The sequence below is a fragment of the Arachis ipaensis genome, chromosome B6 (genome assembly GCF_059453495.1).
Source record: "Arachis ipaensis isolate K30076 ecotype BB chromosome B6, ASM5945349v1, whole genome shotgun sequence".
Lineage (NCBI taxonomy): Eukaryota > Viridiplantae > Streptophyta > Magnoliopsida > Fabales > Fabaceae > Arachis > Arachis ipaensis.
In genome coordinates, this window is record NC_142441.1 from 130,384,220 (window position 1) to 130,409,737 (window position 25,518).

General features: G+C 33.3%; 3 protein-coding genes across 4 annotated transcripts; all 3 read right to left on the minus strand.

Moving 5' to 3' along the window:
* Positions 1 to 226: 226 nt before the first annotated feature.
* On the minus strand, positions 227 to 1,245 carry LOC107604893 (small ribosomal subunit protein eS27y). The gene is made up of 4 exons (XM_016306607.3): positions 1,125 to 1,245; positions 852 to 953; positions 676 to 704; positions 227 to 574 (listed from the first exon to the last, which is right to left on the minus strand). The coding sequence occupies exons 1-4, from the start codon at positions 1,125 to 1,127 to the stop codon at positions 448 to 450; spliced, it is 261 nt and encodes an 86-aa protein (XP_016162093.1). The 5' UTR covers positions 1,128 to 1,245; the 3' UTR covers positions 227 to 447.
* Positions 1,246 to 13,089: 11,844 nt separating this feature from the next.
* Positions 13,090 to 17,713, minus strand: LOC107604892 (calcium-dependent mitochondrial ATP-magnesium/phosphate carrier protein 3). 2 transcript variants are annotated; one of them, XM_016306605.3, is made up of 4 exons: positions 16,575 to 17,713; positions 13,918 to 14,706; positions 13,738 to 13,828; positions 13,090 to 13,626 (listed from the first exon to the last, which is right to left on the minus strand). In XM_016306605.3, exons 1-4 carry the CDS (start codon positions 17,038 to 17,040, stop codon positions 13,449 to 13,451), a joined length of 1,524 nt encoding a protein of 507 aa, XP_016162091.1. In that variant the 5' UTR covers positions 17,041 to 17,713; the 3' UTR covers positions 13,090 to 13,448. The 2 variants fall into 2 exon arrangements, with proteins under 2 accessions (XP_016162091.1, XP_016162092.1); XM_016306606.3 differs by having other exon boundaries at positions 13,090 to 13,619; positions 16,575 to 17,535.
* A 317-nt stretch (positions 17,714 to 18,030) lies between these two features.
* LOC107647323 (uncharacterized) lies at positions 18,031 to 21,587 on the minus strand. The gene is made up of 4 exons (XM_021104839.2): positions 20,786 to 21,587; positions 20,538 to 20,711; positions 19,613 to 20,003; positions 18,031 to 19,109 (listed from the first exon to the last, which is right to left on the minus strand). The coding sequence occupies exons 1-4, from the start codon at positions 21,113 to 21,115 to the stop codon at positions 18,259 to 18,261; spliced, it is 1,746 nt and encodes a 581-aa protein (XP_020960498.2). The 5' UTR covers positions 21,116 to 21,587; the 3' UTR covers positions 18,031 to 18,258.
* Between the last annotated feature and the right edge of the window lie 3,931 nt (positions 21,588 to 25,518).

Genomic DNA, 25,518 nt, shown 5'->3' on the forward strand with positions numbered 1-25,518 from the left:
ATAGAGATGTCTTGGTTTTAGTAGAAACATCCACCTAAGAGAGGACAAGCAAAAAGTATATGCACCTACCCACCACAAAGAATACCCTACTCCCTTAATATACCGTCTATGGCTTCCCCAAACTAAGTGAGAAGCCTTAAGCGCATCATCAAGCATATCCACATTGAAAAAAACTAAAGTAGACTCTATCAGATCACATGTATAAACCGATCCAAGCAAGAAAAAATTATAACTCAGGAACTGCCAAAATCATGTTGCAATATAATAAGACTAAACAAAAATGCTTGGTGATATCATTACAGTCCTGGAGATAATGTCTTTGGAAAAAAAGTCTTAGAATGTAGCAAAATTAAATATATCATAACTCAAACATGACAAAGCCATTGATCAATCCCAAAGAAAACAAAACTCTCCAACCAAAGGCTAAAAGAAAAGATACCAACTCATTTAGTCTCCCTTCTTCCTAAAGGAGCAGCCCTCGGTTAGCCTTGCTCTTCCACCAGTGGGCTGGCACAAGATCGTTTGGCAGTTTCCACACACCACTACGGTCTGAGAATGGCTGAATACAGTGGTACTGCATCAACATGGAAATCAAAACATCAAAATCACAAAGATCAAATCATTTGTTTGCACACAATTATAACTTCGCAATCAACAGGGAAGGATAAAACTTACATGTTGAAGCAACCTTGGCATTTCACATCCTACAACAAGACAGGAATACAAGAGACAAACAATTAACAATTAAAACTTGGAAAGGAAGGCACCAACATTGGATCAAATCAAGAGTGTGGTTCAACAAATGAGAAAATACATAATTTATGAGAGAACTATTATAAAAAATAGAATACCATGAAGAAAGAATTAGGAGACTGAACAAGACGCTTGAGCTTGTGCTTCCTCTTCTCAAGCTCAGCCGGAGGATTAAGCAAATCAATATCGTTCTGCAGAACCTACACAATACAAAATCACGATAAATTTCAGTTACTGTTCCTAAGGAAGGAATAAAACCTTAAAGAAAACAAAAAATTCGAAAGTATATGACAGAAAAGAAAGTCGTCTTTGTATAAAACACACATTCATCTACGAAGAAACATAAATATATACAAGAAAACAAATCTTACCATGCTGACAAAAAAAATAAGTAGCGGCAGGAGAAACTCCGAAGAAGAGAACCCTAGGAATGTGGCAGCAACAAACTTAGAGTCTGGCCAAGTTTGGCTGCATCAGATAAAACAAAAGAAAGAGAAGGATGTAAGTAATGATGCTTATATAAGGAGGGTTTCCTCTTACCCAGCCCAATATGACAATATATAATATGGCCCATTTGTTAATAATCTCCCTTTCAAATTTTGTGGGCTCGGGTAGGGTTTTTCGGCTTAACCCAAACCCAAATAATATTTTGTAATTTAATACATGTCAACCCAAACAGCCAAAATATTCTAGAATACTCATAATATTTTTGTGTCAATCATGCTAACGTGTATAGTTTGGCGCCAAATTTCATGCCCATTATATATTAGTAATGGAATTTGCTAACAATCAATGATTAATTATAGGAAAATTTATTAATAATTATAATATTTTATATCATATTTAAGATTATTGCTTCATAATAATAGTCGATTTTGTCAAAACACTACAAATTTTTAGCGGAGTCATTATTTATTCTTTACTAATTTCCTGAGATTTGTATGTATGTATTTTAACACGTACGAATAACATGTATAATTTGTCAAGCAACGGATTAACATGAAATTGAAATGTCATATTATAGGCACTTAATGCATGAAAATAAATAATTAAAGGGACCACACTGCGCTGCACGGAAGCATGGTGGTTGTTGTGACTGCCATTATCATCAATCTCATATTCATGCATACCCCCCTCAGCTCCTCCTTGCCCTACCTCACCCCTCATATAACAGTAGCATCTTTTGCCAACCTTCCTCATTCTACCACAGCCCACACTCATCACAACAATCCCATTAATAATTCCATACCTATACGTGCTCTATTCCATCTTCCAAATTCTCTCAATCAAAATAAAATTAATACACTTGCAAAATATTCGTCTTATTCTAACGATACATGCTAAGCTAGTTAGGTAGATAAATCTCTCGCCTATTATAATTAACTAGTGCATGGTTAACAAAAGCGAAAAATATATTTTGTGTTTAAAATATTTATTAAAAATTTTAAAAATATTCTTACATTTTATTTTATTTCAATTTTGTTCGTAAATTTTTTAATTTTATATTTTTATTCACAATGTATACATTTATAACTTATTTTTATTATAATTTCATCTATAAATTAGACATTAATGTATATTATAAATATTTTTATTGGTCTTGTACTTTTCTTCGTCATATACTTACTCATAGTAGTTTGATGACAAATATTTTGTTCTTAAAATTTAAAATTAAAATTTTTATAGAAATAAATAAGATAAGCATGTCAAGCAAAAAGTATTTTATTATTTATTAATTTTATCACTAAAGATATATTTATCATCTCGCCGGATTCTCTCTACGTCTGCTAGCTCCTATGCCGTGTTAATAGTGGGCAGTTTAAAAGTTTAACTATTTAAAAGGAGATTGCACGTTAATAGTGAGCAGTTTAAAAGTTTAACGATGTACTTATAAATATGTTAACGTGATTCCAAAGTAAACATGTTAACGTGATAAACAGTACATCTTCCCTCTTATTTAAAATGAACGATTTATCTTTCTTATTATTTGAAATATTCTATTCAATTATTTGTATCGTTTCAAAGATTAATGTATACGTAACGATTAATTCTCCTATGCCGTCTCTTATTAATATATAATTTGTAATTTTTATCAATTAGATTTTTTTTACTATTATCGTATATTGATCTGATTTGATGCTAGTGTTGTGAGTTGTGAGTAAGGATATGTGATTGTTCTTTGTTGTATATTAATTGTTCGATTTATTTTTTTTATGATCTATTCGATTTATTTTGATACCAGTGTTTTGATTAGTAGTGGCCCCGAACCGCCGAACCAAGATGCCAAAATCCCCAAAAAAGATAGGTCATGACCAGATTTTAGATCCACCATTTTTTAAAAAGCCGCCAAATAAGCGAGCTTTGACGGAACAAAAAGGGCTAGTTGTCTTTTTTTTTTTTTTAAGTGAATACTCCATCCGATTTTTGATAATTATCTCAAAAGAACTATAAGGTTCTTGATAAAAAAAATATCTAACCTAATCTTTAATTTTTTTTTGGCTGATTAATTTCTGTGTAAAAAAAAATTAACATTGACTTTTTTTTGACATAGAGGATAATAAGTGTCATAAAAGTAAAGATTAGGGAGCGAGTTGGGTATTTTTTTTTGTTAAGGGCATCGTTGTCTTTCGAGATAATTGTCAGGGGCTGTTTAGAGTTTTTTCTCTTTTTCTTTTTGTTTTTAAAGTTATTTTAGTCATTTTAAAGCATGATATAAGAGTAAATACCTAATTCAGTCCTTGTCCATTTTTACAAAGGACAAAACGATTTCTGTCCAAAAAAATGGACACTTCAACCCTTAACCTTTTTATTTTGGGACAATACGATCCATCTGTTAAAAAAACTATTTAGATAATAATAAAAACTGGTTTTGTGGGGTTTTATTTGTATTTTTGTAGGGGATTTTAAATCTTCACAAAAATATTTTTAATAATATAACCAATTACTACCACTACTACCACTACCTTCTTTATCTTCATTATTATTGCTCCTACTTCTATTATTTTTATTGCTTTATCATCAGCATTTTCTTCTCTACTGTCATCATCACCAATACTAATATTATCAACATTAAAGTTCTCTTTTTTCATTTTTTATTCGATGTTATTTTTTTCTTTTAAAAGGTATTTGTACTACAATTACTTTTTTTTGCGGCATCATTTTTATTGATAGTTTTTCTTCACTTAACCATTATTGGTGAAGGAATTTTTCAAAAAACAAACTTATTAATAGTTTATGGAGGTTTAAAATCCCCACAAAATACAAATAAAACTCCCACAAAACTAATTTTAATTATTATTTAAATAATTCTTTTCATAGAGGGATCATATTGTCCCAAAATAAAAAGGTTGAGGGTCAAAGTGTCCATTTTTTTGGACAGGGATTACTTTGTCCTTCGTGAAAATGGACAAGAATCGAATTGGGTAAGAGAAATGCTATGAAGTCATCAGAATTTATTATTTTTGGTCATCACTAAACTATTAACTCAATTTTTTTAGTAGAGTTCTTTTAGTCTATTTCTTTATTCTATACTTTTAAACATTGATTGATGACTAATTGACAGACAAAAATAATAAATACTGATGATCCTCTATGATTTTTCAAATACAAAAATGATAGAGATTAAGGATTCAAAAAAATTGCCTCGCTCCCTCTTCAGTCTTCACTCTCATCTCTCACTCTCTCGCATTCCCCCTCTCTCGCATTCCCTCTCTCTCGCAGTAGTGCACAAAAAATGCAGAGGCTCCGGCTCAAAGCACCTGCAGTGGCCCTCCCTCCCTCTTCACTGTCGTCTCTCAATCTCTCGCATTCCACCTCTCTCTCTCGCAATCCCCCTCTCTCTCTCTCTTGCAGCGACTCAGAGCACCGACAACAGCAACAGCAACTCCCTCGCACCAGCATTCCTGACTCAGAGCGAGTTCTAATACAAGCAGGAGAGAGTTCCAATGGCACGGCAGCATCTTCTGTGAGTTCCAGCATCATGAGAGGGTTCTAATACAAGCAGTTCTGTCACTAACAACGTTTGTTCTGGAGACTCCAAAAGCAGCGGCGGGCTATGGTCGGGGTCCAACACTAGTAGCGGCATCTTTTTTTAAGCGAGAGGTTCTCCAGCAGCAGTCTTCCCTTGTCAAAAAAACTATTGCCAAAAAATTAAGTTGAATTGAAATTTAATTCAAACAATAGGAACAAAATTAAATCAAATTAACATTTAAAATATTTTTAAATTTTTTAAAAAATTAAAAATAAAAAATATATTTTACATTACTAAAAAAACTATTGAGAGGCTTTTTGTCCAACGTTGGTTACTCTATTTTAGAAAATGCTATTTGTACAATAAAATTCAATCTTTAAATTTAATATTTTATTATTTTAATTTTTTAATTAATCATATTTTCTATTTTTAAAGAACCATTTTTATTTTGAATACTTATCACCATACAATTTGTAACCACTTACAATGCATTAATTTTTTGCAAACTAAACCATAAAATTCGTAACAACTTTTTGTGTACTAATTTTTTATAAAATTAGTGAAGTTTTCAAAATCAATTAAACTCACTTCAATTTTTTTTTTATTCAAAACATTCAAAACTATGTCAAAAACACATCTAAAATTAAATAAACAACATAAACACATTTACAATTATGTATTAACACATCTAAATTAATGTCATTGTAGTTCTAAATTACATATTGAACACAGAAAAAATTACTCAAATACACATCCAAAATTATAAGAATGCACTCTAAATATTTTATCAACACATCCAAAACTCATGTAAAAAAACTTATATATGTACATAAAAACATAATGAACAACATAAACACATCCAAAATTAAGTATTAGGTAAACATTACAACTCCCAAATCAAACATATGAGTGCAAGAAAAAATTATAATCACAAATACATTTAGAAAAAAAGAAAAAAACACAGACACTTTCAATATTATACATAAATTTAAAAAAATAGAACTTTTTATTAAGCGAAAAAAAAGGGGTAACATATCTTCATGAATGAGCTCAACCAAATTTTTTTAAAATTTTGCAAGCAGAAATACCAGAGACAGAAGGAGTGCGACGTGGAGGAGGAGATAGGGGGAGGCGCGGGAGAAGGGGGCGGTTGTGCGTGGCGCGAGGGAGGAGACCAGGGACGGAGAGGAGCCCATGGATAGAGGAGGCGTGGGGGTGTGCACAGGGGAAGTGCGCGTCGTGGGGAGGAGCGCGTCGCCGAAGGAGGAGATTGTCACAGAGGAGTGCGCAACGCGGGAGAAGACGAAAGCGGTCATAGATGAGGAGGGGGAGGTGTTGCAGCTCTGGATCTTTACAGAGCAAAGATTTTACTAGTGATTTAAGATGGTTTAAGATTTATTTTAGAATTTTAAATTCGAAATTTTGATTTCTAACTAATTTGATTTTTGGATGTGTATTTAAATTATATTATTTTAATAATTAAATATATTAAATCTGAAACAAAAATTTAAAATTGAAATTGAAATTTTAAATTTTAGTTTTATTTAGTTTGTATTTTGAATGTGTATTTAATTTTAAAAAGACACTAAATCTATTTATAATTTTTAGATGTGTTTGTTTTATTTTTTTAAAATTATTGTAATAAAAAGCTGAATATTGTACAACTTTTAAAGGATACCTAATTGAATTGTTCTATTTTATCTGTTTGTTTATGGATAATTTAGATATTAGTTATTTATGTTGGAATATAAGAGGGACTAAAAACAAAATGTTCTGGGTGTAGAAATTTAGTGCGTAAATTCCATCCAACTTTTTTCATTCTTCTTGAAACTCATGTTCTTTTTGAAAGAATGAATCTGTTCTGGAGTAAGTTAGGATATAAGAAGGTTGGTTTGGTTGAAACCAGAGGTTATAGTGGGGGTATTTGAATCTTTTGTTTAGATTATTCTATTACTGTTAATGTGGTGGATGTGATTTATTAGTGTATCATTTTTGAAGTTCACAGGGATAATGTTTTTAGTTTTTGTAGTGCGATTTATGCCAATCCTCATATTCATCAGCGCATGGAGTTATGGAGAGATTTGTACAGGGATTTTAAGATATTTCAGGGGCCTTGGATAGTTTTAAGTGATTTAATGAAATCTTGCTGCATGGAGAGGTTAGAGGTGAAATTTCTAAACGTGTAAGATCAGAAGGGTTTGCTGAAGTTCTGAATAGCTGTAACTTATTTGGCATGGGAACTATTGAGAGGCCTTTTACCTGGTTCAGAAAGATAAGAGGAGGAGTACAGGTGGCTAAGAAGCTAGATAAAGCGGCTATTAATATGGAGTGGCAGCTGCAGTTTTCGAAAGCGTATAATGAGGCCTTGGGGCGTATGCATTCAGATTACTGTCCAATGTTAATTAGAAGTAAGAAGAATGAAGTGAGTAGAAAGGGGTAGTGTCCTTTTAGATTTCAAGTGACTTGGTTAACTCGTCTCTTTTTAAAAATGTTGTACACACTTCTTGGAACAATATTGCACCTGAAGTTGCTAATAGATTAATAGAAGTTCAGAAAGAGGCACTTAAGTTTAATAAAGAGATTTTTTGAAATATTTTTGTTAAAAAGCGGGAGTTAGAGATATAGCTTAATGCGATTCAGATTTCTTTAGAGAAGACCGAAGATTCAATGTTGAGAGCTAAAGAGCAAGATCTTCATAAGAAATTGAATATTATCCTTCTTCAAGAGGAACTGATGTGGTACTAAAAATCTAGGGAGCGGTTGGTGAAGTGTGGAGACAAGAACACAGTTTTTTCATCTCCAAACGGTTGTAAGGAGGAAAAGAGATAAGATTTATGGGCTATTTTTAGATGATGGGACTTGGAAAACTAAGACAAATGTGCTTGAAGCAAAAGCAAACTCTTTCTTTCAAAAGCTTTTTTTCAACTAGGGAAGAGATTGACCTTGATGCTATAGGGGATTTTCCTAACCATTCACTTAGTAGAGAGGTCTGTCGTAGACTTGTGGAGACAATGACTTTAGAAGAAATGAGAAGGGTTGTGCTAGGTATAAACTCTTTCAAAGCTCCTGGTTTGGACGAATTTCAAGCTCTTTTTATAAGGAGTTCTAGGACTCTATTTATCTTGATGTTTAGGGGGTTAGTCAAGAGCGCTTTTGAGGGAGAGTTGCTTAATGCATCCATCTTTGATACTCTTATTGTGCTCATTCTCAAAGTAGAAGTTTCTCTTCTTTAAAAGAGTTCTGGCCCATCATTCTCTGCAATGTCATTTATAAAATTATCAGTAAGGTACTGGTGAATAGGTTTAGACCCTTTTTTACGGAGATCATTAGGCCTCTTCAAGGCGGTTTCATTCCGGGAGAGAAATCACAGAAAATGTTATCATTGCGCAAGAGGTTATGCACTTCATAAGGAACACCAAGTCTAAGAAGGGAACCATGGCCTTCAAGATTGATTTAGAAAAAGTATATGACAGGGTGGATTGGAGGTTTCTTAAAGCTTTTCTTTGTAGATTTGGATTTTCGAGAATCACTATCAACATTATCTTGAATTGTGTGACTTCATCTTCTTTAGCGATTTTGTAGAATGGAAATAAGTTGCAAAATTTTAATCCTAAGAAAGGGGTTGAGGCAAGGGGACCCCATGTCTCCCTATCTCTTTGTACTTTGCATGGAGAATCTGGCTTGTTTGATTTCTCATAGAGTCTCCCAAGGCTCTTGGATTTCGGTCTTAGTTTCAAAGTAATGGCCTAAAATTTTCCACTTGATGTTTTGCAAATGATCTTTTATTTTCTCTACAAAGCTACAAAGTCTTGGGTAGTGGAAGTTATGAGGACCCTAAACATGTTCTCTAAGGCGTCGGGCATGAAAATAAATGTTAATAAATCCAAGGCTCAATATTCAAAGAATATCTCAGCAAGAAGAAAGACGGTTCTCTCTGGTGTTTCTAACATTCGCTTTTGTCAAGACTTAGGCAAGTATCCGGGGTTAATATTAGGCATGATCGGGCCTCTAGGAGGACGGCTCAGGAGGTTATTAGAAAAATTCAAAGTAAGCTTACTAGTTAGAAAGGGTGTTTGCTTAATAAAGCTGATCGTTTATTCTTGGTGAAATCAGTAATGACTTCTATTTCGGTTTATAATATGCAAATTGATCTTCTTTCGAAGTATGCTTGTGATAAGATTAATTCCTTAACGAGAAAATTTTTATGGAAAGGTTCTGCTAATGGAAAAAGGTTGTCTCTGGTCAACTGGGATATAGTTACTTCTCCTAAGAGGTCGGGTGGTCTTGGGATAAAAGAGTTTCAATGTGCTAATATAGCTCTCTTTGAAAAACTGGTTTGGATTTGCCTTGATAATAAAGACAAGTTATGGGTACAGGTTCTCACTCATAAATATCTTCAGAATTTCTTTTTTATTGGTAGTAACGGTTCCTCTAATTCTTCAGTTATCTAAAAACACATTATCAAAGCTTATAATTTTCTCAATGAGGTTTTAAGTAGTGTGTTGGAAATTTTCAGCAATCATTATGGTATGATGAATGGAATCCTCTTGAAAAAACTGTGTGATCTTACTTCATATGTGTATATCTAAGACTGAATTACAGTTGGGGATTTGTGGATCTTGGGATTGGGATAAGCTAGCTACTCCGCTCTCTACAAAGGCTAAGCATATTATTAGCAACCTTAGTTTTCTTTTTCAGACAGGGGAGGACGTTGGGTGAAGATGGTGGCCAATAGCAACAAAAAAGTAGTGCTAGAGAGGGTTATAGATGGCTTGCAAGGAGGGAATTCAATTGGAGTGATTGTTCTAATTGGCGGTAGCTATGACAACTTAATCTTCCTGAGAAGATAAAATTCATTATCTGGCTCAAGTTACATAATGCTCTCCCTACTGAGGTTCTCCGTTTCAAGCGTCAGCTGTAAACTCAGACATCTATCAAAGATTCAATAAGACTCCATAAATTATGGAACATTAGGGCAAAACACTATAATAAGTCAAGGAGAACGAAATTTTACACAAATCAGCCAAATAGAAAACTAATTCATGAATCCAGCAATGCATAATACTATATAGTTTGAATCAGTATGTTTTGAACTAGAATTACATGTAATCTGAATCAATGTGATTCGAATTACTCACACACGCAGACACACTATAATTCCAATCAACCTGATTCAAATTACATCCACGGTAATTCGAATCAGGTTGATTCGAATTACACTCACACACGCTGCACATAGTAATTTGAATTGGCCAGATTCGAATTACTCATGATTTAATTCTGCTCATTCTTTTATTAAAAAATTAATAATTGATTAAAAAATTAATAATTTAAAAATTAAAAAAATATATATTTTATTTCATGCATTAAAAAAAACTAACAAAATATTTAATTATGAGACTTCTTTAAAATATTAATGAGTTATCAATTCAAATTTCATACAATACTCTTTTGCCCATTTTTAATAGCTCATGAATATTTTTTTTAATAAATTTATTTAAATTATACCACAAAAAAATATTTTATTCTATACAAAATAATTTTAAAAAATAGTTTAAAAAATGTTAGGAGTACTATAAAAATTTGTAATGTCCTAATGACTTAGGATATTAAAGAAATACTCTACATAGTCAATAATAATTTAAAAATTAAAATAAATATAGTTATAACCAGTATTTACCTAAATTACTAGAATATTACAAACTTTTAAAATTGTACTCCTAACATTTTTATAGTACTCCTAACATAGTTATAACCATAGTCAATAATAATTTAAAAATTAAAATAAATATAGTTATAACCAGAATTTACCTAAATTACTAGAATATTACAAACTTTTATAGTACTCCTAACATTTTTAAAGCTATTTTTTTAAAATTATTTTGCATAGAATAAAGGGCATTTTAAGCCATTTTCTATGCAAAACAATTTTAAAAAAATGACTTAGAAAATGTGTTTTTAAAAAAATGACTTAGAAAATGTTAGGAGTACTATAAAAGTTTGTAATATTCTAGTAATTTAGGTAAATACTGGTTATAACTATATTTTTTTAATTTCTAAATTATTATTGACTATGTAGAGTATTTCTTTAATGTCCTACGTCATTAGGACATTACAAATTTTTATAGTATTCCTAACATCTTTTAAGCCATTTTTTTAAATTATTTTGTATAGAATAAAATATTTTTTTGTTGTATAATTTAAATAAATTTATTAAAAAAAATTTCATGAGCTATTAAAAATGGACAAAAGAGTATTGTATGAAATTCGAATTGATAGCTCATTAATATTTTAAAAAAGTCTCGTAATTAAATATTTTGTTAGCTTTTTTTTTAATGCATGAAATAAAATATATATTTTTTAATTTTTAAATTATTAATTTTTTAATAAAAGAATTTGCAGAATTAAATAATGAGTAATTCGAATCTGGCCAATTCGAATTACTATGAGTAACGTGTGTGAGTGTCATTCGAATTACTGTGGGTGTAATTCGAATCAGGTTGATTCGAATTATAGTGTGTCTGCCTATGTGAGTAATTCGAATCACATTCATTCGAATTACATGTAATTCTAGTTCGAAACATACTGATTCAAACTATATAATAATGTGCATTGATATATTCATGAACCAGTTTTCTATTTGACTTATTTGTGTAAAATTTCGTTCTCCTTAACTTATTATAGTGTTTTACCCGGAACATTATTTGAGGGACTATGCGAAATCTATATCTATTTAGTGGATGTTGGATCATTCTTTAGTTGATTCGATTGGTGGAAGGTCTCTTGAGTCTTGGCTTCGAAGGTCTTGCCTGACAATGAAGCAATATTTGGTGCGAGACTGTGGCGGGTGTAGAAAAATAGGTGCAATGACATTTTTAATGCTGAGAGTAGATTATAAGGTGGTTACGAATGCTAAGATCATGGCTAACATTATAGGTTTGCGGCTAAGAAGCCTTCTCTGTTTCAATGTTTTAATCATTGAATGAATCGGGAGCCCTCATTAGGTAATGGTTTTAAAATTTACTGTGATGTTAGCCCGTTTTTTTATTTGAATATGGCTGATTTTAGTTGTATAATTAGAGACTTTAATGGTGGCTAGGTTATGGATTGTTCGGATAACATTTTTCTCTGGTCTATTTTTAGATGAGTTATTCGCTGTGGAGATGTTTTGTTTTAGTTTGGGACTGTGGCATTTGTTTTAGTTTGGGACTGTGGCATCAAAGATATTGTGTGTGAAACTGACTGCTTGGATATCTTGTATCTTCTGAATGATAGTGCTTATGGTGGCATATCTGAAATTTTTGATCTAGTTGCAAAGATTAAGGAACTTCTGGCCAGACAATGGGTTGTTTATTTTGAGTGGGTTGATTGCGAGACGAATAAAGTTGCGGATTGGTTGGCGCGTTATGAGATTTTGGACAATCAGAAACACATTATTTAAAATTCTCCAAGCGAAGATCTTCAACAAATTATTTACTCCGATACAGTTTTGCTAATTTGCTTTGTTTTCTTGTTTGTTTAGACAACCCCCTAAAAAAAACTTGTGAAAAAAAGAAGACTACAAATTAGGCCATTGTTGTTACAATATTGTTACAATACTACTTTTACCCTTCTCTCTCTCTCTTATATATAGACACACACTTTGCGCGATCCCTTTAGTTAGTTACCTCATTAAGAAAATTATAATTAATAATTCAACTTTGCTTATTCGACCTAATCACTTTCCATCATTATGTAAGTATGAAAGCAACGTACAAAAGGGCAAGATTCATGGAAGTGCAAGGAACAAAAAGGCAAGCCTACTGCGTCTTGCATCAACCCAAGGTTTAAAGAAGGATCACATGGAGAGAATATAATTTAAACAGCCTAACTATATAAGTGCAAGAAATAAGAATAAAATACAAATAAAATCAATTATAAGAGTCAGATATCAATATGAGCCACTAAATATTACAAGGTACAATTACAAAATCGAATCATCAGGTTCGTATACCTTTCTATATCATACAATATATATATACACAAACACACTTAATAGTCCTTTTAATTAATTATTTCGTGAAGAAAATTGTAACTAATATATAATTCAATTTTGCTTAGAGCATTATAAAACAATTCTTCGGCTTAAACAGATTCAATAATTATAAAACAGTTTTTTGGCCTAAACAATGTCAAGTGTAACTATGTATATGAAGGGGAGTACAAAAGGACAAGACTCATAGAAGGTGCAGAGAGCAAAAAAAAACAGTTCGTTGCGCAAGCATTCTGGGTGCGCAAGGTTCAAACAAAGATCATATCCAAAAGGTATAATATAAGCTGTCTAGCCTGATAAGGGCGAAAAGTAAAAATAAAAATAAAATCAATTATAAGAGTAAAATATCAATATGAGCCACTAAATATTACAAATTACAATTACAAAATCGAATCCTCTGATCCGTATGCCTCTCTCTATCATACAACAAAATGTGCTAATGGATATGTAGCTTCACATTATTTTCATGAAGCACCATGCAGGACAAACCAATTTCGTCCTCCCAAGAATTTTGAAGAAAACAATGCTATTATATGAATGAATTTAGACAATTGTCCTAATAATCAATTGTGTACTTTATTCTTGTCATCATTATCATTGTCTTCATTGCAAAACAATTCCAACACTTGCAAAAGTCAGCCATGTCAATAATAGTAATATCTTCAAATGAAGCAGATGCACGAGTAGAGTTCTTCACTCCAAATCCAAACCCTTTTTCATAGACTCATAGACCAAGTAAGTGATACTTGCCGATGGCACCACTTTGAGTAGGTTAGGGAATATTCCTTTGTAGAATCCCCTAAACCCTTCATGTTTCATGGTTTTCCTGAATACATCACCCATTCCACTATAAGTACTTTGAGCCTGCATTCTGAAATTAACAGCTATGTCAGTATATAATTTCCATACAGAGCCAAGGTGATTTAATTTAATTATTAAATATTCAAGTAACAATTTAAGACGGTTTACAGCGAAAGATCACCTTGTTCTGATGACCTGCAACGGGTAAACACATGACGCTCCAAGGGCTCCTGATATAGTACCACATCCCAATTGCACAAGAGGACCAGGTTCTGCAGAAAATAGCAGATTTTCAATAAACAACTGGAGGGCACATCAGGAATAGGGCATAACAAATGAACTAGTTAATTAATTTCTCTACCTCCTTCATGAAGAATATACTTCTTGGACATATCCTTCAAGGTCTCATATGCAGCAAGATCTATACCAGCGTACGGGATAATCCCCAGAAGTGAAGGAACCAGTCCCCTATAAAATGCACGTGGTCCTTCTTGAACCCATATATCTCTGGACAGAGTTCCAAGACTAGGAATCTTTCCACCTTCACAAGCATGGGTTTGTAGTCGTGTTTTAACAAGATCCATGGGATATATTGCAGTTTGAGCAACAGCGCCTGCTATACCACCAGCTAGCAGCCGGCCCATAGTTCCAACATCTGACTTTACCTCTTCTCCTCTAGCATTTACAATGGCAGTCTTCAGCATCTCATAGGTATAAAATCTAATGGCACTCTCAGGGGCAACCTTAAGAACGTTTAAGCCATTGCCTCGAAAAAATCCTAAGAAACCACCTTCTTTCCATATATCTTTTACAGCTGGCATTATACGGGCTCGTGTTGTCTGGACTTGCAATACAACCTTTAGGCGATCAAGGGGGGCTGTTGCTGTGCGTGATGCAGCACCAGCTACTCCTCCTGCAATCAAATACCTACTTGCATGAATGTGCTTACTAATGCCTGCAGGTATAACAGTTTGTTCCCCAATATCAACCATGCATATCCTCTCCAAATAATGGTAAATGTTCTCCATAGTTGCTTCATGAGGGTAAAGCAGCAGAAAATCCCGCCATTCTTCAAATGTTATAACCCCATTGTTATCCTTATCTACACGCTCAACAAAACGAGCGAGCTCCTTATCATCAATCTGGATCCCTACAATAGAGAGACTAGTGTGGCTTATAGAATGAAACAGTCAACAAAAAATCACTAAATCAAGAAATACTAAAACACATAAACAAGACTAAACCAAATAAACTAGAGACCTGCTAGCCAGCTTCAACATTTGCAATAAAGATAGAAATCAAACAGCTTATAGGGTGCAATTTGCCAATCAAACACTGAAGGCAGGTAAAAATAAAATTGCTAACACTCTGTAATGTGTCAATCAAATGACATGCAGAGGTGGTACTTTGATATTTTGACATCAGAGTATGTTACTGTAATTAGTCACGGGCTGGTTTAATATAATAGAACCAAGAAACAGGTAAACCACTTAGTCAAAAGGAGCTGTTTGTGCTCTTGGCACCAAAAACCATCATTAGGTGGTGTTAACAAAACAATCAATGCAGCCTCACGAGGGCCTGGTTACTGAACTTCAGGAAACACAAACACCAGTATCAACTTTATTAACTATTTTAACCAGTGAACTTAAATTTTACTGCCCTAGATGTTGTGCATAATTCTTTCTCAATCTATTCATCCTGGAATAATCAAAACCAGTAAAAGTGAAGCACTCAACACAACTAAGTAATTGGACATCAATTTGCAACTCAAAATAACACATAAACACTAAAAAACAAGAAATCCTTGTTAACCATAAAACAGACCATATTCCTCTCGTGTTCTTCCAGATTTTTTCATTAGAGTGATATTATATGAACATCTAAGCTGTTCACATGGAGTTAACTCAAAATGAACAGAGAATGGTAGTTTGGATGCTCAAAAAAAAATTTCCTTATAAGATGAGAATGAGTTTAAAAGAATGTCAGCAGATACACTATGAACAAACCATACCTTACTTTCTATAACATAAAACTGTGACGCAGTTTTAACCAGATTCAGACAGTCTTATTGGTGTTGCTATACATGAATGGATGAAAAGTTCCATGCTTGGTAAAATTTAGTACACTGTACATCTAACACTTAGGCTGCGTTTGTTTTTCGAGACTAGGACTGAAACTGGGGATTGGGATTGAGTATTGTGTTTGGGTTAGTATTGTGTTTGGTAAGTAACCCTGGAACTAAAATTTCATAGTACGGTTAGTACCGCCAACAGGATACTTGAATTTCTAGGACGAAGACTGAAACTTTAATAATATTTCTTTTCAAAATACTCTCATTTAACTTTTCAAATTCTAAATCTACCCCTCAATCTCCATATTTATCTTAAACTAAACATGATACTAGGACATAACTTAGCCTTGTACATTTAACATTTCTCTGTCTCCCAGTCTCAGACTCTCTTTCAATCCAGCCTATAAAACCAATTGTAAGTTCATAACTACTCCCTCCGTCCAACAATATAAGTCACTTCATATTCAAATTTTGTCTAAATCTAAGTCACTTGAGTAGTTTAAGAATGTCTTAATATCTTTTTCCCCCCTTTATCCCTATTCATTAATTTATATTGAATAATCGTTCTACAAAGAATATTTTAATATCTTTTTGCTCACCAATATCCCTATTCAATAATTAGTAATTCAAATATACTATCTTCACAAAAAAAAAAAATCACCAAATCAACTACGGTATTTGTATATAAATACATGTGTTGTTTAACTCATTTTCAGTGTGTATTTTGTATTTCATGGAGTACAAATGGCTGATTTAGTGGCTGTAAACGTAGTTTTTAATAATTATATATGCACTAGCATTTAAGCTAAGAGAATGTTACCGTCAATATAATCTAAAGTGTAAACACTTCAAATATTGTTGAAGTTAACATCAATGTTAAATCCAAGTAAGATCATATATATGAGAAAGGATACAAAAATACGAAGCAAAAGAGAAGAATTACATGCCTGCTCTAACAAGTGCCTCCCAGAGCTCCTCAGGGAGAATGGATCCATTGTGCTCGACATCGATTGCCTGAAAAATGCGGTAGAGCTCAAGTTCCTTCTCATCCATGTACTTCTTGAACTCATCGTAGTCCACCCTCCCATCCTTGTTCTTGTCACAAGCGTTCAGAAGGTCCCTGGCGTACTTGTACTCCGAAGGAATCTGAAGCGCCGAAAGCCCTGCCTCGATGTGTGCGTATTCCAGGTAACCGCAATTCTCCTTGTCGAAGAACCCGAACATCTCGCAAATACGACTCTCACGTGCCTCCTTTGTTTCCTGTGACGCCAGCAGCACGTGATCCATCGTCACTGGAGGGTTGCTACTGCTCCGCTTCGACGCTCGCGGCGGTGGTGGTGCTGCTGCTGCTGCCCCCTCGCCCTCGCTCTTCTTCTTCGGCTTCAACCCCATCGATGCAAGAGAAGTTACCATAACCAGAAAATTGGAAGACAAAAAATTGTTAGTTACGCTAACGGAATTCGATTCCCCCAATGTGAGTGTAGTGTAGTGTGTTAAAGGAGCAACTTGGCCATTATTGAATTGGCGATGATTAAAATAGTAGCGTTAGGGATCGAATAAAAGAGGAACACGGGTTGGGGAGCAGCATATTCTTCCGCTTTCTGCGAATTGGGGAAATCGGTTTTTTTCCCCCCTTAAAAAAGGAGCGGGGTGGGAATTGGGGAATTCAACGAAACGCGGAAAACGACGACTGGGAACGATGATTGCGTAAACGACGGGAGGTGGAAAGAATTGAACAGCCTTGAATACTTTTCTTCTCTTTTTTTTTTTTCCCGCTCTGAGGGCTTTATGATTCGATGGGAAGGGTGGCGCCGCCGTAGAGGGAGGGAGTGATTATTACCGGCGGTGATGGTAAGATGCGTCTCCGGCGATTCCGGATGTGTTGAAGAACGTGCCAGTCGTCATCGCAGAAAAGAGGATTTTGATTCTGGCGTATAGTTAAAAGAATATTTAATAACATAAAAAATGCAAATAAAATAAAATAATATAAGAACGTGATCGTAGTGAATCCAACAGTGTGAGACGCAGAAAAGTTTGGAGTTTGGAATTTTCTTTTTTATTTTATTTTAATTAGTGTTTGTGACGTGTGAGCTGTGAGATTTTATTTTTGGAAGCTATTTATTATGCAATTTTCCATTTTTCCTAGTGTTAAGTGTATAGCAAACCGCAATCTCTTTTTTTTTTTTTTATTTAAACCGCTTACCATGAATGAATTATTGAATTCAGTTATTTAGAGAAGAAAAATTCATAAGAACATAATTGAAAATTTAAATTTTAAAATATGACCAAAAAGTAGTCATTATTGTTCAAGAGAACGCGTGGTTGGCGTGCTTCTACTCTGGCAACCTTATGCACAAAAACCTACTAATTGTTTGAAAAATAAAATAATTAAAAACTGTATAATAATATATAATATAGACATCATGTTAAACGTGGGAGTAACCAAACCCACAACCACCAGTTCAGTTACATCGATAGGACATAGGAGTTAATAACTTGAGCACAATACACACGCTTCATATACATAGAGGGAGATAAGAAAATAAAAACTAAGTAATAGGAGTTTTAATAACTTGAGCACAATACATACGCTTCATAAGAAATTAAAAAGTGAGTAATAGCAGTGAATATTCAGTTTTGTAATTGATGCTTGAGCTTCTCCAGAGCTGCCATAGCTGCCATTTGCTTCAGTTGTCTCTCCTCATTCAGTCTCCTTGCGGATTCAGCTTCCTCAGCTCTGCCCTTCAATTTTGTGTCAGCTTCCAGCCTCCTTCTCTTTAAGTCACCAAGACGAGACTCGATCGTCGCGCTCTCCAGCTCACAAGATTTCAGTTGGTTCTGCTTCTCGTGGAGCTCGGCCTTCATACGCAAGACTTCTTCGCGAAGCATTTTCCCTTTCCAGTTACATGCTTTGAGCATTGCCTCGGTCTCCACAGTTTCTTCCTGGATCTGTGCAAGCTTCGTTTTCTCCTCTTCGATAATTCGATTGGATTCGTCCAGAGTGAGGCGATTCTCCATGGACTTGTCGATTTCTGCTATGGCTGAAACATTATTGATGTAGTCACAAACATGGTCAGAAAAGAGCTTATAGTCAGCAGAAAGAACAAGCTCCTGCAATATCTTAAAACAGCCATCCACCGCTACTCTAATAGAGTCATGATCATGAATATCCAGGTCCTCGAGTTCTGTGAGAAACTCACGAAGCATATATGACACCATTTTCTTTCTTCTTTCGGCCTCCGACATTAGCTTCCGTTTGGTGCCTTGTGTCACTGTTAGCATAGCACTAACACCTCCAGGAACCTCAGTTTGCATAACATCATCTCCGGAAATCTGACCCAAAACCGTAGTATCGCTACCTCTTGAAGAAAGTTGTGCATCTTCATTAAGGCTAGTGATGGTAGACTGATTGCATTCAGGAGGACTATCGCCGGCAGTTGGGTGTTCAGAATCAGAGATCTCATCATAGGATGTGAAAGTGCCTTCAAAGAAGAGACACAATCAACAAATAAAATTTAGACAATAACAGGAATTTTGGATCATGCAACAAATAAAGGGCTGAGTTTAGGGGAATTTTTGAATTCCAGGCTCCGTGGGGAATGTAAAAAAATTCAGCTGTCCTAACCAACCCATTGAAAAACACCCTTCATTTAAATTAGATCAAGACTCGAGAAGTTCACACGACATCCCTAATGAAAATTTTTAAGAGGTGCTCATCTACTACAGCGAAAGTTAATCTTTGTGATCAAGACAAATGGTGTTGATTACTTGTAGCTTGAGGTGACATTTAATTTTGTTGAAGAAAAAGAAAGGCATAAAAGCAAGTCTCAAGTCTTTCCAATTACTATTCTACAATCACCATGACTTTGATTTAAAGGATTTGGAGTTTGTAAAGAATCAAGTAAGATAAACAAATCAAATGATCCCCTTGGTCTGAGAAAAGCAGCAGCAAGATTATTCCTAAAAATGTGAATGTGCCTTTCACCTGTTGGTGGTGCATTATCACCAATAGCATCATTGAAACTGTTGTTGCCGAAAAGATTTTGTCGGCAAGTTAGCCCTGTTGCAAATCTTGACCGGAATGACTCCGCTTCCTTGTCAAAGTCATCCCAGTTCACATCTTCTGCATCAAGATCATCATCAATAACCTCAAATTTGTTTAAACCAACTTGTCTTGGAGGCGTTGCCTTTGGTGATGTATCGTCACCCAGTGGAACCTCAGGTATGGCGTTCAAGGAGGGAGCCTCGGAAATGTCCATGGCTGTCATGCTTTCTGGATAATCGACAAGTAATTCACCACTCCCACTCAAGCCCCTAATTCGCTGCTTACCACGCAGTTCATCCTCTGTCACAATGAATCCACAGTTTCCATGTCCCTGTTTGAATCAATCAGATATTACAATAAATAAAATTATGGTTACAAAGAAACAATATTCTAGGGAAATCCATGTCCAAGATTTTTTTATAAAAGAACTTCATTAAGATGGTTAGAAAAACAATACAAGGAGAAGGAAGATACAGCCAACAAGATCAAAAGTAGAGCAAGCATCACTTTCAAATCCCTCATCATGAAAACGATATAGATAAATAAAATATGAGCTACCTTTTTTGTATACTACAGATCATAACATGCCTCTACCACCCTATCCTTCCCACTTCCAAATTTTTCTCGAGAACAAAATGAATATTGCAAACTGTAATAGTGTTGTATATGCCTAGAATATGTCAACATCATGCATTTATAAGTACCAAAATGAATATTACAAACTACAAAACAGCATTTAAGTCTTCATGTTTTCTAAAAGAAGTAAAAAAGAGGTCATCATCACAAATGACATAAATCAAGGGCAAAGCTATTAAAAAATAACTCCAAACCAAAAATGAAGCAACAGAAGATCATGCATGCATACCGGTTGAACAGGACAAATAAAACGGAACTTTCTATCAGCATTGGGGTCCCTCTCTTTTGCACAAACCCCTGCACCGCACTCACAAACAGGGTACTTATACGGCGGAGGATCAAAGTATTCTTCATCCCTAGGTGGTTCATTACAGAATCCAATAAACCCTTTACACTGTTTCCCCTAAACTCCAAAAACAACAAAGCTTAGTTAAATCACAAAGAAAAGGAACAAATTTGAAGGGGTTGGAAGCATACCTCTTTGATTGGGCAAACATAGAACATCTTTCCGAAGTTCTTAGTAGACTTTGAAGTCTTCACCAAGCAGAATCCGTACCCACAGCGGCAATATATCTTATCGGGGATCGGAGAGGAACCGTTACTGTGAAGAGCAAGAGGACATTGTCTGTACCAGTGACCTTTCTTGCCACAGTTGAAGCACGTTGAGTAATCTCGTGTTCTTGAACCCTGTTCTTGGGTGGGTCGAGATGGGTTTTCAGGAGTATATGGAACAAATTGAGGTCGGGTTGTGGGTTTTGATGGTGTGTTAGAGAGAGGCATGGCCATTTTAGTTTCTGCTTCACACATTCTTCTTCTTCTTGACTGAATTTATTAAAGGGAAAGAGGGAAATTGATGAGAGTTTAGGAGAGCGGGTGATGTAGTAAAATCACAGTGGGGTGAGAGAGTGTTAACTGTTAAGAGTCTGAGAGATTGATTACCTTCTGCAAAAGCCAAAGGCCAAAGCTGAAGGGTTAGTGTTTTCTTTTCACTGTAGTGATGATGTGAGTGGTGAGGGTACGGTTTATTCGACATGGAAATGTGACGTTTGAAAACCAATTGCTTTTATTACTTAGCTGAGAAGGGAGAGAGAGAATGAGAAGGAGGAGAAAACCAATTTCTTCGTTGTGCCTTGATAAAATAAGCGCAGAGAGAATTTAAAAAAACTTGAATCAGATGCCTTCAAAGTATTGAAAGTTCCAATTCTGATTAAAAAAATTAATTTTGATGAACATCAATGAAAAATAGTTTCATATAGAAAAAAACATTTAAACGGTCCTATCTCAAAAGATAATTGCTGTAACCAGGATAAATAATAATGGATGTTCATTTCTAGACAATTCATTTTTTTTTTAATGTTGAAAGGCACAAATTCTTAGGATGAAATAAAATAAACGAGGGTTAAACAACAAACTTTATATACCTGTTCATTCTTGTTCGGATCGAGATGTTCGATTTGGGATGATCGACGACAAACCAACTGACCTCTTCAGGTCAGAAATATCCGACTTCTTCTTTAAGAACTCGGCCAAATCATCAGGAAAGCCCAATAAGGGCCCAAACAGAGGAACACGACCCCAATCTAAAGACAACCCAAGCCTATAGAGATAAAGGTGGTTTCCTTGAAGATAAGATGACTTCACTCAAAGATAAAATAAGATAAGATAATTATCTTATCTCCAAAGAAGTCACTCCTTGATGATCGGATTTTCTATCGGTAAAGAAATTCACAAATATAATCGCGTTGTAAGTATAATTTCTAAACCAACAGAGAATCCTTTCGTACAAAAGTTTGGTTGTTACAAGTAACAAAACCCAATAAAATTTATAACCGAAGTATTTAAACCTCGAGTCGTCTTCTCAAGAAATTACAGGGAAGTATGATTTATTATTGGTTATGGAAAATTGGATATTTTTGGGTTTTTCAAATAAGGAATAAGTAATTTAAATGACGAGAAAAATAAATTAATAACAATAAAATCTCTTGGCAAGGTATAAGAAATTGAAGTCATATCCTAGTTATCCTTATTAGGTGTGATGATAATTGGATTCTGCTCCCACTTTAATTAACCCTTGCTAAACAAAAAAAAGTCAAGTGGATTAATTAATTTGATCCTCAAGTCCTAGTCAACTCTTATGGGAAGACTAGAGTTATTGGAGTACAAATTAACCAGCAAAGAATTTCAATTTCAATCAACAGCTGAGTTTGATAACTCAAGTATTACTAATTACTTAAACAAAGCCAAAAGGGGAAAATATCTTAAATTAAATTAAAAGCATTCATAAATAAAATAAAGCAAAATCAAATCTGAAATACCTTAATTTATATTAATTAGAATATTCAAATCTTAACATGGAAAAATTCATAAATCGAAGCGAAAAGATAAATATCAATTAAAATAATAGAGTAAATAATAGTGGAAGAGAAAATAAACTAAAAGGAATATTGAACCTGTAATTGAAGTAATAACCATAAAGTAAAAGAAATCCTAAATCATAATCCTAAAAGAGAGGAGAGAACCTCTCTCTCTAAAAACTACATCTAAAACCTAAAATTATGTGTAAGCCTCTTGGTTTATATGATGTGTGTTGGATTCCCCCATTTTATAGCCTTTAATCTGTGTTTCTGGACTTGAATCTGGGCCAAAAGAGATTCAGAAATCGCTGGGAACGTTTTCTGCAATTTCTTCACGTGGCGTCTGTCACGCGTGCACGTGGGTCATGCGTTCGCGTCATTTGGAGTTTTTCCTTGTCACGTGTACGCGTCAGTCACGCGTCCGCGTCAATTGCGTTCTGCTCAAGGCACGCGTCCACGTCGTCCACGCGTTCGCATCGCTGCTCTTTTCTTCAAAACTCAATTTTTGTGCTTTCCTTCCATTTTTGTGTGTTTCCTTTCTGTCCTCTAAGTCATTCCTACCCTATGAAACCTAAAAATACTTAACACACAAATCACGGCATCAAATGGTAATAAAGAATAATTAAATTTAATATTTTTAAAGTATAGGAAATATGTTTTCACATATATCATAAAATGAGGAATGAATAGTAAAATCATGCAATTTACATGAATAAGTGGGTGAAGAATTGATAAAAACACTCAATTAAGCACAAGTTGAATCGTAAAATAGGGGTTTATCAACCTCTCCACACTTAAACAATAGCATGTCCTCATGCTAAATACAAGAGAAAAGAGTAAAGGTAATATGGTGGAATCTTATGCAATGCAATCTATTCTAAATGCAAGTTACCTACATGAATCATGCAATTCTAATTATTATCCACCTCTATATATATATATATAAAGCTTACATGTGGTTAATTTGCTTCATATTTTCAAGGAATCATATATGTACAATTAAGGCCAAACCATATTAGAACATGTTCACAATTGAGTTGGGTTCTAATAATTCACAATCTTGCAAGACAATTAACAATTTAAATATGGATATATGGGAATGAGCTATTAAACCCTCACTGGATTTGTGTTTACTCTCTAGTCACTCAGTGTTTGGGGTTAATCACTCTATTCTTTTCTATTCATGCTTTCTAAAACTTTGTTCTTCATCTAACCGATCAACAAATATATAATGTATACATACAAACATCATGAGGTCTTTTTGAAGGTTGTAATGGGGTCAAGGTAAAGGTAAGGATATATATATATAAGGTCAAGTGAGCTATAAATTGAATCCTTGATTAGTCTAAGATCTCACCTAACATATACATATTCTATAAAATTTTAAAACTATCCTAGTCTTCCCATAATTTTTTTATGTCACATATTCATGTACCAATTTTATTTTGATTTTTACTTTCATGTGCATTGATTTCTCTACTAAACTTATTATTGGGGTAATTTTTGTCCCCTTATTTATTTATTTAACTAAGGATTTTTTTAATAAACATATATCAATGGGTAAAAAACGCATTTAAGCCAAGGAGAGAAGTTTATTACGCATATAAGCCAAACAAGAATCTGATACAAGAATCCGCCAAAGCACACTTTAATGTAATTCGAAACAACTTTATTCGAATTACATTCCTTAATAATTCGAATCAATACAACTCGAATTATTTCCAACTATTACGTACAAGTAATTCGAATCAACTTGGAACGAAATATAAAAGCATAATTCGAATTGTCTCAATTCGAATTAGTAGGAACACGTGAGTAGGAGGAAGTTCGAATCAAATTGATTCGAGTTACTCACATTTCGAATTAAATGGTAATTCAAATTACACATTGTGTAATAAGATACTAGAAAAAATACTATATAATATAAAAAAAATATACTAAAAGAAGTATAAAACAAGATTATAGTAAATTAATTTTAGTATAAAATTATTAAATATAAATTAATTTTAACTCCTATTAGTACATTGAATTAAAAATAACATATAAAAATGTACTTGTATTTATTTAATTTTTAATAACATATAAAAATTTAATGACTTTTTAAATATTTTTTTTATAATAGGAGTACATTTTTATATACTTTAAATACTTTATATAAAAATGTACTTGTATTTATAATACAAAAATAAAGTGTTATGCCAATATAATAACATTATAACATTTTAAATCATTTTTTTTCCAGGATTTTAGATTAAAAGTAGCACATGAAAAAGTATTATTGGTATTTTAAAGCTAACTTAATTAAAAAAGATAAAACTGTATTTTTTAGGATTTTATGTACATAATTAGGTTAATTAGGATTTTATATACATCAATATTAAAAAAATTAGCCTAATTATGTACATAAAATTCTAAAAAATACAGTTCTATCTTTTTTAATTAAGTTAGCTTTAAAATACCAATAATACTTTTTCATGTGCTGCTTTTAATCTAAAATACTAGAAAAAAATTGATTTAAAATGTTATAATGTTATTATATTGGCACAACACTTTATTTTTGTATGATAAATACAAGTACATTTTTATATAAAGTATTTAAAGTATATAAAAATGTACTCCTATTATTAAAAAAATATTTAAAAAGTCATTAAATTTTTATATGTTATTAAAATTTAATAAATACAAGTACATTTTTATATGTTATTTTTAATTCAATGTACTAATAAGAGTTAAAATTAATTTATATTTAATAATTTTATACTAAAATTAATTTACTACAATCTTGTTTTATACTTCTTTTAGTATATTTTTTTATATTATATAGTATTTTTTCTAGTATCTTATTGTACAATGTGT